The following is a 14,210-nucleotide window of genomic DNA, read 5'->3' on the forward strand; positions in this document are numbered from 1 at the left end:
CAAATGGTTCTGTAAAGAGATTTAGTGTCTAACCTAATTTACGTAGACACAATTTAATTTCTAATGTGGAAAACCGGAATACAGAAACCAGTCTTGAAGTTCGCAAAATAGTCAGGTAAAATTTTCTTTAAAATATTTAGCAAAAAATAGTGTCAATTTCAAGCTTACTTTAGGATATAAACACTTCTTTCTCACGTTTTTTTCTTTACTGCAACGAAATATGGAACTTAATTAACGTCTTTTTGTCAAATACTGACTGTTTTCTTTTCGCAATACGACCCACACACTATTTGTTTCGCAATGCGCTTATGTTGTTAAAGAGGTGTGGAAAAATAATTGTCACGTCAAACTCTGGTTTCTAAAGAGACAATCAAGCGTGGGAAACAAGAGCAAGCGTTCGAGCACGGGAAAACGTTGGAGCTTTCCATTGCTAGATCTTCTTATCGCATACACCCTTAAAAAAACGTTTAATTTTGGGCTGTCCCCGAGCCGGGAATGCCTCTTATTAATTGTTGGTTGTTGCAAGTTGTACCTGACATACTTGCGCGTCTAGAACTGATTTGATATCGACTTTCTTACAAAAAAGGTTACGTTATTTCCAGATTGAACCTTTTTAAAAGGTCCAAGAATGGATTTTCCTCTAGCCTGGTTCAGGCATTCGAAGACTAACGAAATAAACGCACGGAAGACAAAAATCAACGTTACTGTGAAAGTCTTTTATTCGAATTTTACAATTGTGTCCAAAGCGTTAAGCGGGAATCTCTGAATTATCACTTGTTTATGGAACTGTACCAGTTGTTCTAACTACGTACAAGCTTTGTGAACATTTTTAAACTAAAGACAGGTTATAGCACAATCAAAAAGAAATTTCATGCCCATCTATGCCCTTACCAAGGTTTGTTCTTCAAAGTACAACTGACTAGAGCTACTACAAGTTGTCCTTGCTTCAGCAGAGTACAAGATAGAGAGTGATGTGTAACAGATTTGAAAATTAATGTTCTTTATATAACAGCTAAACCTTCTTTACGTTACACTACTACTCTGAGACAAAGAAAATCTTGTTGGATGTGTTGTTGGTCTCGAGTCAAAATCTTAAACGATTTCTGTTGTCATTGTTCTTAAATGTGTCCACCTGTATCGATCGTATGACAACCACAGTCAAGCCAGGAAACTACATTCGCAATGTGAACTAAACATGCCAATCGTTAAATGTTTCTGGAATTACGAAACATCAAAATAACAAGAATTTCATTTAATAATATTGGTATTTATCCAGGGAGCTCACATCACCAAAGGTGATATTCAGTGAGGCCCTGCAAAGTAAAAATTAAATTTAAATTAAAAAGTTTAAAAGTTTAAAACTTTTTTCATGTAAAAAGCTACAAGATAAAAATGTACAATGTCAAGATCGCAGTAAAAAGTACAGGATAAAAACTTAGCTAAAAACTATATTCTTCACGGCTTGCTTAAAAAGTAAAACTGAACTGATGTCTCGTATTGTTTTGTCGAGGTTGCTCTCCTCTGCATAATTCGTAACAAAGGTAGCGTGCACAAGAGAGGCAATAAGTGTAAACATCAGTGATACAATATTAATACTTTAACTTCTAAATTAAATTATTTCTTTAATCTAATAAACATTTTATAGCCTTATCGTTAAATGATGACTATTTCTTTTTGCGTAACAAAGCCGGAAAGTGCTTTTTTTTCGGAAGTAACTTGTGCTTGTTAAGATGTAAGTAAATATTAACACCCAAAACACTGGTTTCTTAAGGAGTTTAGCGTGGGAAACTAGAGCAAGATGTGCAATTAAATCTGTATCTCACTCGTGTAACAAAATTAGGTTCACACCTGTAAGATTGTTTCCTTCCAAATAAACGTTGATAAGGAAATTTTCTGAAACTTTTCTTGATCGATTTTTGTGATGTGATGTTTCGAAATATAGAATAATGAGAAGGAGTAACCATGCCCGCGAAAGAGACACTCATTCTGAATAGAGATGGTTATCTTTAGATATAAAATAGGCAAAAAACGGAGATGCTCGTATTTATGAGAACACGTCCACTTGCAATTGTCAATCAACCTTTTCCGGCACTGGCGAGCTTGGCCACAAAAATGCTGCCATGTTCTTATTGTGCGCACGCTTACTTAAAGTACTATAAATTATGATTAAATTATTATTATTTTAAATGGCAAATTGCGTGCTTATAACGATTTACAGTGCAATTCAGAGGAGGGGGGGGGGGGCACGAGCTATGCGGCCCACACTGCCAGAGCTTATCCCGATTTCCGTAGCATTAAGCGGCTAGGAATATTTCTACTTCCCCCTGAATGGGATGCTTGTCCATCGCAGGGTATCCCCCCCAGCATTAAATTCGCCGGTATCCATTTATACACCTGGGTGGAGAGAGGCACTATGAGAGTAAAGTGCCTTGCCCAAGAACCCAACACAATGACTCCGGCCTGGATCCGGGGTCCGGCGCACTCCCATGGAATACAGAGGAGAATAGGCTAAATACTTCTCACAATATCAATACCTTGCCAAGTGAAAAGGTACATTATAAACTGAGGCTATTTTGCTTTGCGCTTTACGCAACGGCCCCAGAGTTGCTGTAATGAATCAACACATTTACCCTGTCATCAGGCCCCTGTATGTCACTCTATTTTAACTAGAATTAAAGAAGCTACAAAACGTACATATGTCATAACAAACTCAACATTAATGATTCGATTTTGTAAAACATTTTTTCAACGAATGACAGGAACCCATAAGAAAACGGTGAAGATGAATAACGAACGACGGCAAAAATAAAAATACTCAACTACTGCATGTGCAAAAATCGTGTTGTAACAAGGAATTCTTCCGGTGTTGCTATTTTATTTTAGGCGGCTTTATGAATCTTTTTATCTTTAAATCGTGGGGATATTTTTAGTATTTGATACAAATTGAGGTTAACACCCGAAATCAATTTCCTCTTTGAGAGTAAAAAAGGAAAGACTTTTGGGGGGGGGGGTTTGGAAATCAGTTTACAGAAAGACTTAGGGGGTCTTATTGGCGAAACATTGTAAGGCCATGACTAAACGTTTTGATGTGTATTCTCCTTACAAACTTATTCATTGCCTTTTTCTGTTAGAACTACAATGTTCTGTGATGACGTTAGTAAGTTAATATGGAAAAGTTGGATGAGAGAGAGCTTATAACCGGAGGGGCTTAACCGTTTATTACCGGAATACGTCTTTTTGTTAGCAGATGCATATGTATAGGCCTGTAACTGAGAAGCTTATCAATGGGTGCTTATTCTAACAGATCCAGGTCACGTACACAAACCCGTGGCCCTTATTATTGTAGCAGCAACTGTTAATCTGCTCATCTCCAATATTAAACGAACCACCCCCACCCCCACAAGAGTTACCTACGTTATCTCCACTAGCACCCCCTGAGTAGCCGCCTCCCCCTCCACCACCCCCTCCGCTTCCGTAAGCTCCTCCACCACCACCAAACCCTCCTTGGCCATTATTGTATAGTGATCGTCCCCCCACTCCACCCTGGAGGAATCCTTGCCCACCCTCCCCTCCTCTTCCATAGCTTCCACCCCAGTCGGTCGAACTTCTTCCACTTGTCAGGAATCCCCCACCTCCTCCTCCTGGGGAGAAAACAAGCACGTACGTTAACACTTGTGATCAGCATATAATTTCTCCTAAGAAACCAATATAATTTTTAGCAAACAGGGATGATAATAAAGAAATCCATCAACCATAGGGATTGCTATCACATAATAATACATGTCACTGCGATGATTGGATCGTTAGTATGGGAATAATCTTGACTCATACCTCAAGTTATCATGTAAAACATTTTCAGCGTCAAAAGACATTCTTAAAACCAAATTAATGGACGAGTTTTTGAGCGCTTTTCAGTATCGAAAGTATTATTGCATACTATGCCTTGTGATTGGTTAAAAAAATTCGTGCCACATCAACCAATCGGATGCAAAACAAAAACTAATTGTGACGAGTACAAATATTCTCGATGTTTGCGGTACTACCATTACGACACGACAGGTTATATTAGTTGTTAAGTCCTCTTAGTTCCCCTGATTACAGGCAGTGAAAAACACAGATCAAAGTCCAATTTTCAAGAAAGAAAACCCTTGGATAACAACTGTTTTAAGAGTTGTAGTGCAATGAGGCCCGTACAAGTATTGGCTCCAAGGGGTGGGGTATAGTAGTGTTTTGTAATGTCTTCGGGTCCAAAACGTTTAATAATAAATATGAAATGTAATGTGGTACGACGCTAAAAAAGTCGTTAGAACGTAGTGACGCATTTTTTAGGTAAACTTGGTCCATAGTAAAGGGTTGATTGAGCAATTTAAACTTGCCTGAATTATCATCGTCAGAGGTATTTGCTCCATTGCCGTCAAACCCTCCAGGCCACACGCTTCCAAAAACATTAGGAACATATCCTGAGTTCCCGGATGTATTGGTGGTTGCGTGACATTCGGTTCTCAGTGACGTCAGTCCTTCTCCTCCTCCACCTCCTCCAGCTACAATCAATGGGATGTTATCAGAAGTCACCACAAAACTACCCCCACCCCCTCCAGAAGACGGTGAGGTGTTGCTACCTCCTTCTTGGCCAACTAGAATTTTGAGGATTTCGCCTTCTGTGAGTAGAAAGGTGCCGATCATGCGCGCGCCATAACCGCGCACACCTGGGGTGGACGATGAATCGTAGCCGCCTGAAGCCCCAACAACTTCAATTGTGTAGAGCCCAGTGCAAGGGACTGTCACGTGTTGGATTCCCTCCACAAGTGTCACGTAACCATCGTGACCTTGACCTTTATAATGATCGCCGATTGATGAAGGACCGGCTAGACCGCTGGCCCCAAGATTGGTGAAATTGGCCGTGTTAACAACGTTGGACGGACAAAAGACCATTGTGATTGGGGGTGGGGCTGGTGAAAAAACAAGAAGCATTCAGGTACATCGAACTGTTTTAGGGGAAGGTAGACGTTGCTAGGATTGGTAATGGTTTTATAGTTTACCGTATTTACTCGAATAAGCGCCGCCACGCTTATTAAAGTTCTCGCGCCTCAAGTGCGGCCCTTATTTGAGGGCGGCGCTTATTTCAAATGTGGATGCCACCAAGAATCTAATCTTTTACAGTATTTGAAAATAGCGTCTTTTGATTGTCAGTATACGTGTCTTGCTGAAGAAAAAAGTAGAACTAGCTGTCCTGGCAAAGTTTGCGTCCTTCAAAACATTTAGAGAACTACGTGTTGCAAGAATGTTGGATAGAAAACTAATGGGCGAGCAGTAAAACAATCACTTGGAACTGCAAAACATTGCTCTTATGGAAAGAAATGTCCAAGTTTGTTTTAGAGTTGTTTTGAAGTGCTGTTTTTAGTTAAACGGAATTCCTCAAACGAGCGTCGTATCGGGACTACGGCGCTTATTCGGGGGCGGCGCTTATGAACTTTTTTGTCCCAAATGCAGCGCTTAGTCGGGGGGGGGGGCGCTTATTTGAGTAAATACGGTGCCTTTCTGCCGCTTGTGTCGTACGCATACAGTCGACAAGCCAGCCAGCTTCCATTTAAATCCCTTCATCGTCCAACATGAAATGCTTGATGTAGATTACTTAATTTGAGGTAAATTTTCATTGTCCTAATTTTGAGGTATATTTTCTTTGTCACGGTAGTAAACTTATCACATTTTTTATTTTACTGCATTACAGTGTAGCGGCCATTCTTGTGATCGTAGATGCGAGATGGACTTGGGACCAATAAATTGTAATGCCCGACAAAGTTGAGTGTTTTCAACAGCTGATGGTGTGGTGTAGTGGTTAAAAAGTAAAAAAATAAAGATAAAATCCGTTTACGTCAGTACATTATGAGCAAGACGAGTGGGGGTCCATGTACTCGCCTACCGAGTACATGCAGTTAAACAGTAATTGAAAAGTTGGCGGCAAGTTTTATAACAGCAAGCAATATAAAGTTTGCATTGGTTAAGAATACTTTAAGTAAGGCTCACCTTGAACTGGAGAAGATGAGTGCTGCGGCTCTGGCTGCAAAAAATAAACTGCACGTTGTAAAAACCTGTTTCTTTATATAGCTACACTGGATTTAATAAAAATTGCACTTTTTATCTTTATTACCTTTTTTTTGAAAGCTAGAACTGTAACAGTACAAGTTCAATACCCTCGTGTTTAAGTAAAGTCGTGATGTGATGTGATGATGTGACCAAAACGAGTAACTGACCGTTACAGAGGACAGCGAAAACATGTACGAAACGGTCTGTCGATGTGTGTTGCTGAAAAATCCGCGGAAAATGGGAAACCATTTACTTTGGACTTTATTATATAGGGCCTAGCTAAGATACTAAATTGTAGAAAGCACTGTTAAGAAAATAATGTTTTCCAGTAGTCAGTCCTTAGTTAAGGTCTTTAGTTAAGTAACGGTAAAATTCAAAGCAAGAGTTACTGAAAGTAATGTCTGATCTTTACACATGTTCTTACCTCGACAGGATGAAAGTAAATGAATCCCGTTTTGTTTACGAGTGACATTGGCTGTCCTGTTTTGGTTTCGCTGTTAATAACACAAGTGTGTGTGGGTGTCCCTTCCTTTTGGTAGTTGTACGACTGACATCTTGAGTCAGACAGACACTCAAAAGCACAGTCAAGCGGCGTGGACACTTGATGTGTTTGTGCTATGTGACCTTCAAGATAGTGGTCTAAGAGGAGAGAAATAGTGGATTACTTTCTGAAGAAACTGTTGTACTATGTAGGATGAAAACACTTGCCTGATTTCTTGTCAACTTAGAAAAAGCTTTATTCTGCTCTTGAAGCTAATATAAACTACAATTTGACTCCTTCCCCTCCCACTCTGAAATGCTTGAACAATGAAGAAACTTTTAGGTATGTGCGTTTTTTTAACTTGAAATTGTTATAAATAAATATAAATAAAAAAATATTAGAGAAAAGCAGATGGTCAAAACATCAAAGTTTCTGTCCGGCCGTCGTAAATAAGGTCTGTAAATTTTGTGGAAAAAAAAACTTGGTTTTGTAATGAACCCCATTTCTCGTTCTGTTTTAGTAAGTGCTTTACTGAAATAATTTTAATTTGAAGAACTTAATTATTATTTGAGCTTTCTTTAAGGTAAATGATTTAAAATAACCCCCCCCCCCCCGTTCCACAGTCCTCAAATTAACTAACCCTGCGGAGACTACATAAAAGATGGCGGGGTTTCCCTTGTTTAATTTGTAATGTCAGTTTAATTTTCACCTGTTCTCCGACAACTTCGAAACTGCATAACACGCTAAATCCTTTTTACATTCTTTACGCAGTTTGCAGTATCTTTTGTTACCGTATGTTTTATTTTCACTCGATACGTTAACCGGTGGTATGTTGTATATTTTACCCGAGACATTACCTGGAAAACTTTCAAATTCCTTTTCTTTGAATCCGGGAACCATTGAGGAAGAATGACAAGAATCCGCTAAGGACATGAAACACAGTAAAACCACCAACACGGCAATCATGGTTATAAGCTTAGAGTGGCAGGTGTGCTTGATGAACGTTAAGTGGATTATAAACATCACTCTTTGTACACATGCAGCTCATAAAGAAACCACGAGAAACGGGCTACGGTACTACTAAAACTGCGTTTAGAAGGAGTCATGCGAAACACTTTGTACAACATAACAGCCAATTACAGCTCGCGTTAGATCATTAAAATTTTACAAACCTTAATAATACACGTGCAGAACCACTGGGGTGGTAACCACAGATTAAGCGGAAAATTCCGGAGACTTTGATTGGAAATCAAATAGACACATTTAGATATTCTTTTCGCGGTTGGAATGAAATGCCAGACATTTCCATATACCGTTAATGTTTCTGTTCCTTCCAGTCGAGAAGCATTGCGCTGTTTTTTTTTTTTTTTGGACAAAGGGCCCGCCCATAGATCTCTTTCAGCAGGATGGCTAATTACGGGAAAACTTTATTGTATTGTATTCTAACTCCAACAGAGTTCTGCGAGAAAATTGGAAGCACCCCTGGTTTGCTTAAACGCCCAAATTAGGTAAACGACACGAGAACTGTATTTCTCAGAACTAAGTTACATATTGCATGTTATCATTTAAACATGACCAATTTCTCATACTTTGCCTCTGGTAACTTAGCATGACAAATTATTGTACTTTACTTAGCATGACAAATTATTTTAATGTTAAGTAAGTTCTTAAAAGAAGAAATTAGTATTGCTGTGTGTGGTTAGCTATATCAGAATTCCTGAATAATGACTTTTAATGTTATTAATTTTTCATAGTGGTAAACTAAATTTTTAATTCATTTTGAAGAAGGAATTTGTTTACTGCTAATACTAGGCGAATTCTGCAGGTGCCTCATTCAAGCTGTGAATTAACTTCTTCAAGTTTTTTGGCTGGGGATAGTTATCAAGGGTTAATGTTTTGTTGAACACAGGAAAAGGCTTAAGGCTTTAGAGAGCCGGTGCCTAAAATGGACTCCTCCTGTAGGGAAAGAAAGTTTTAAAACAAACAAAAAAAGAAACAGAAACAGCCCAGAATACATTGTCTGAAGCACTGCCCGTTTAAAGACTTAATGAAAATTTGATTTATTATATATACAGATTCGGTTAAAAGAAGAACAGTTTAAATTTCTTTATTTATTAGCTATGTTGAAATTTATCTGTAGGGCGCCGAGATAAATTCGAGAAGGCAAAAATTTTCTACTTGACATCCAAATCCTAACGAGAGAGTTTGTTTTCCTATTCACTAATGATTTTGTTGCCACCTCGACTAAAAGGACAGTGAACAAGGGAAATGTTTTTTCTGTTTTGTGCATTCAGCATTTTTAATAGACGAAATTAGACGAACAATAAGTTCGCCATTTCTTTATCAATTTCATATATAATTTTAATCTCTTCCTGGAGAAATACAGCCAATGTGTATAAACTACAATGTTAGGCGTGCGACAAATGGTGTCAGAAGTGGCAAGTGGTACGTACGAATTTTAAGATTATCGCCAGCTATTACAAAGAATTCTAAAATTGTTTGGGCTACGGAACGTCTTCGGAAATCGTCGGATTTTTCGCCACAATTCGCACAAAAACCATTTCTGAGAGTTGATTATGATCAGTGTCGCCATAAACGACAGGTTTGCTGACAAAAGAAAAATTTCCCAATTTCGTTGCATTTGAATTTTAAAGATTCAGCAGTTTTGGCTACGTTTGAAATTATATTGACATGCTGGAATTAAATCACTGGACATTATGCTGTATAAAAAGTGAACTGATGTAGCAAGCGACCTTGAATGAAAATGCTGTTAGTTTTCGTAATAATAATAATAATAAAACCTTTATTTGAGTGTCAAAACTGAAATAGCAGTAATAAAACCACTAAATGGGGACACTTTAAAGTAAAAGAAAAATAACAAAATCGAAATATCCTAATAAATGCTAAAATCGGTTAAAATTGGTTAAACTATTTACAATATATACAAGTTAAAATACAAGATAAAATATTTTCAATATATATAGATAAAATACAAGCTAAGAACTTACATTAAGAACTACATAGAATACAATTAGCGCAGCAATTATCATTCATTAAAATATCTAAGTCTAGCTTACGAATGTTTTTCTTAAAAGATGACAGTGTTGGTAAACTCCTAATGTCCTTTGGTATTATGTTCCATATCTTAGGCCCAGTGTATCTGATCGTATGTTTGCCATATGTGACTGTATTAAATCTAGGGATAACAAATTCTTTGTTGCGTAAGGCATACTTCGTCTCAGACCTCTGAAATAAGTCAGCAACATACTTAGGACAGATGTTATGCTTAACCTTGTACATAAGAGTAGCTAGGTCCTGTAACCTTCTATTTTGTAGAGTGCATAGGTTGGCCATAACTAGTAATTTGTCATAACTTGACGTTTTGTCGCAGAAAATGGCTCTGAGTGCCCTTTCTTGTATGCGCTCTAATTTTCTTCTATCACTCGCACGGCAGAAATGCCAGACAAGGTGAGAGTAAGTTAAATAGGGTAGAATGGCAGCTTTAAACAATTGTAACTTGGTGCTAGTGGGTATCAAGTTCCTGAGTCTCATTAACACTCCTACACGTTGGCTGCTTTTCGTACAGATAGAATTAATATGTTCATCAAATCGGAGATCGTTGTCTATTGATACCCCAAGCAATTTCAGGCATTCAGTGGATTGAACTTCTACGTCGCCAATGATAATTTTCAAGGTGTCATCACATTTTCTACCAAGTGTTAAGGTTCGATACTTGTCATAGTTTCCTTTAAGGAAGTTGGAACTGTACCAGTTGGAAGCCACTTCCGCACTTACTGACAGATTAGCTTGAACATCCGCCATATTACTGCTCATATCGTAAAACTGGTGATCGTCTGCGTACATATTAAGGTGTGTATCAATGTCATACGTTAAATCATTCTGGAAAATGTTCCATAATAGCGGCCCAAATGCAGATCCCTGAGGGCATCCCCTTGACACCCTCTCCCAGGAGCTCACTACTGGTCCCAGTTTGACTCTATTAAAGCGATCAGTAAAATATGAGTTAAGCAGTCTGATACTGTTATCGTTGACACCATAAGCATTTAGTTTAGCCAACATGAGATGGTGATGTAGGGAATCAAATGCCTTACTCATGTCTGTGGAAAGCACTCCAACAAATTTGTGTTCATCTAAAGCCTTTTTCCAGTTCTCGGTTAATGACAATAAAGCTGTTTCACAGCTATTCCTCGTAGGATGTAAAGAAACCCTTTATGCCACATGCGCCATTAGGCGTTTACAGGAATGATAAAGAAGAAAAAAACACCATACCAGTAAATGTCCAAACTTTTCAACAAGTAGCTTCGTTGCCTTTTGCGAGCGAACCACTGAAGTGTAATATAAAAAAAATATTTTTTCGCAGAATATTAATAACACGTTACTGAATTATAGCTGTGAAATAATTCAAACTGTTTAAGGCAAACATTCAAAATTTAAATTGAAGGCGTTTATCTCTTTTCGTAGTTATTTCACATCTTAGTTCACTCAACTGACTCAAGTCACGTTATGACAGAGGAACATATCCAGCCTTTTCTAAACCTGGAGCTCAGAAATTCGGCAAAACCTTTTGGTTTCGCCAACGGCCGATTCACTGAACAACCGTGAGTGCTGGGTCAAACATGTTATGATCTCCGACAACATCCAAGACTTGTGGGATGTATAGTTTGCCATTCTTAAACTATGTTCACGGCAGCGAAAAAACGCTGGATTTGAAATCTTTTCAAAGTCAAGATTGTTTGCGAAGCACTATTCCCTTAAATGAAATTTGACGTTTGCTGAATTTAGCCCATTTTAACTGATCTAGCAGTGTGCGCACTCTCAGTCAGAACCCCCATATTAAAAAACTTACTACACCGACTTAATATACTTATATTCCCAAGAATTTCAGAGGTGGCCGAGTGGTAATCGCGGCGCGCAGCGGGGACAGCGAAGTCATCGTGGGTCGAGGGTTCGAATCACGCTTTATAGGGGTTATTCTAGAACTGGCTTGGGGGCTGAATAACCGCCTCCCCGGGTGGAGATTTGAGTCTAAGACCAAGGAAATACTCTCGATCAGGCTTGGGGGCCGAGTATTCCCTCCCCCAGAAATTCCGTTTTGATTTATTTTCTATTTTCTATTTTTTTATTTTTTCGGTTTTTCTGGTTTTCCTGATCTCCTTTTTCGTTTTTTATTGTTTAGTCCTTTTTTTGTCTGTTTTTTTTTTTTTCTGCGTTTGGTATTTTTTATTATTTAAAGGCCATGAACTAATTTTATGTCATTTAGTGTCACATGAACTAATTTTATGTATACAGCTATTTCGAGAAAGGTTGTGGGAAAAAAAAACATCAAAGTGCACGCGACAAGACCGAAAGGTGGTCTGGGTATTCACTGGAATTTTGCATATTGGCCTTGAGGAAATTTACAAGTTTGTATTTTTGCACGTGGAGAATTTGTTTTTCTTCTCAGGAGGCCTATATCTGTAGCTTTACTTTTACTGTCGCATGTCTTTGAGTGAGGAAAAGTTCTTCTGAACTTCAGAGGGTCTAAACGTACCCTGTTTCTACATGTCTGAAAAGAAAGAAAACCTGAAAATTGCGCTTATTTTGTTGTTATATCTCATTACTATTCAACACGTGCAGTAGCTCAATACGTCTACCCATACTACCTTTAGGGATTGGCTTGTGCAGTTTTGTGCTCTTTTCCGACAACGTTTCTCGAAATAGCTGTATGTAGTGCCACAATTAGTCACCTAGCCGCTACTTTGTTTATTGAGGGTCCTGAAGGGGTAAAATGGGAGCTGGGATTTGCCTCTTTTTGGGCTGGGAAAATGGGATTCGTGCACTGGGACTGGGATTTTACCACTGGGAACGGGACAAACACTTTGGAAAATGGGAATGGGATTTCTCTTCTTTGTGAGACTTGCTATGTTCTGACTCTATAATTTCACACAAATACTCGATTATCCCACTTTGATGACACAAAAAAGTCAGTATTTTTCCAGGCTTTACGCTGCGGTCATATCATGTCCGTGATCAGCGGTTTGTTTGAATAGAGAATAATACATGGTTGTGCGGAGATATGAAATTTATCTTCGAATGTTCAACTCAAAGGCTCACGAGTGAGCGCAGCGAACGAGTGAGATATCGATTTGAACATGAGAAGATAAATTTCATATCTCCAAGCAACCATGTATTATTTTGTTTATTTTATAAACCTACTAATAACGATGTTTTTGACGACTCTCCGAAGATTTCTGACCATTTCCCGAAGATTTTCGAAGATTTTCAAACTGTTGTTCGAAGGTCATACGAATGTTTCCGAACATTTTCCGAACTTTTCTGAAAATTTCTGAAGATTGCCGAAGATAACCGAAGATTTCCGAGGAAGGTCCAAAGATGTTTTGAATTGATATCGATAAACTTTGGCTCATTCACCTTTGAAACATGGCAAACTTGTCAGCACGTGATTGGTGATATCGTAATTCAAGTGATGTTCTGACTGATCTTTATGAAGTTGATGAAAGTGAATACCATAACACAGAAGAATTTTGTCTTGATTTTGATTACGAATCTACAGAGATGATTAGTGATGCAGGGAATCTGTAAATACTCGATGAGGAAACTTCACAAGATAGTGGTGCTATAAATGATCCGCTTGAAATAAATTACGCAGATTACAATATGCTTCCTATATGTGTTGAGCAAGCGGATGAAGTTGCTTTGACATTAGACAAACTTGTCAAACAAGGGAAAATACCAAAAAATGGGATTTTCTGTAAGTACCTTCAAGGACTCCTGCAAGTGTATGTATCCCCATCAGAATATTCGCGGGATCCTGAAGTCATAGATTTTTCAAAACTCTGAAAAAGCTTGGTGGTCAGGATACAGTCAATATAATAAGAGGTCCAATGTGGCATGGAATGGAAAGAGGGGGTGTCTTTACCCCAGAAACGATAAAGCCAAATTTATAGTCATTATATACACAGGTTTTTAACCTGTACTTATGAAAATGGGATTTCTTGTTTATGAACTGGGATTTGGATCAAAATTGGCCTGGGAACTGGGATTTGAAGCCTGGGAACTGGGATTTGGACCAAAATTGGGCTGGGAACTGGGATTTAGGACCCCCCTTCAGGACCCTCTTTATTTCTCTACGGATGTATTTCGTTCTAAATAAATTAATCCATCTGGTAATTTTTCCATGTCTGTAGTGTTACAATAGTGTTTCAAATACAGTGGAAATGAAGTTGCCGTTGTTGTATAGTGTATTCAACGTGACTAGAAAGATTTGACACTTACATGTTAATAAAGTTATCTAATTTCTTGAAATAAACGTAATTCGTTCTAGTGCTGCACTGATAATGTTAGGTTCTGCTATTGCTTGTACATTGTCGACAGTAAGCTGTCTTTGCTTCGAAAGAGCGTTTATTATCTATCTTCACGTTTTGAAAAAATATCATTGTTACCCTATAAACCTTATTAGCCCATTTTTACGGAATAAGGTTAGTCAATAGTGTTGAAATTCATCGATACTTTCAGTCAATATGTTAAAAACAAGAATAAATTTTAAACCAACAACAGGGCGGATACTGAAATGAAACTTTTTTTCTGTCCTTCTAGACCGGACTACACCTCCGGGCCAATATCT

The 14,210-nt window shown here is 38.2% G+C and overlaps 1 protein-coding gene across 1 annotated transcript; it reads right to left on the reverse strand.

Moving 5' to 3' along the window:
• Positions 1-3,095: 3,095 nt before the first annotated feature.
• On the reverse strand, positions 3,096-7,531 carry LOC144628804 (uncharacterized). Its single transcript, XM_078486918.1, has 5 exons — positions 7,423-7,531; positions 6,509-6,723; positions 6,025-6,058; positions 4,377-4,949; positions 3,096-3,641 (listed from the first exon to the last, which is right to left on the reverse strand). Exons 1-5 carry the CDS (start codon positions 7,529-7,531, stop codon positions 3,298-3,300), a joined length of 1,275 nt encoding a protein of 424 aa, XP_078343044.1. The 3' UTR covers positions 3,096-3,297.
• Positions 7,532-14,210: the final 6,679 nt, after the last annotated feature.

This window comes from Oculina patagonica, chromosome 10, assembly GCF_052425735.1.
Source record: "Oculina patagonica isolate OP01 chromosome 10, crgOcupat, whole genome shotgun sequence".
NCBI classification, from domain to species: domain Eukaryota; kingdom Metazoa; phylum Cnidaria; class Anthozoa; order Scleractinia; family Oculinidae; genus Oculina; species Oculina patagonica.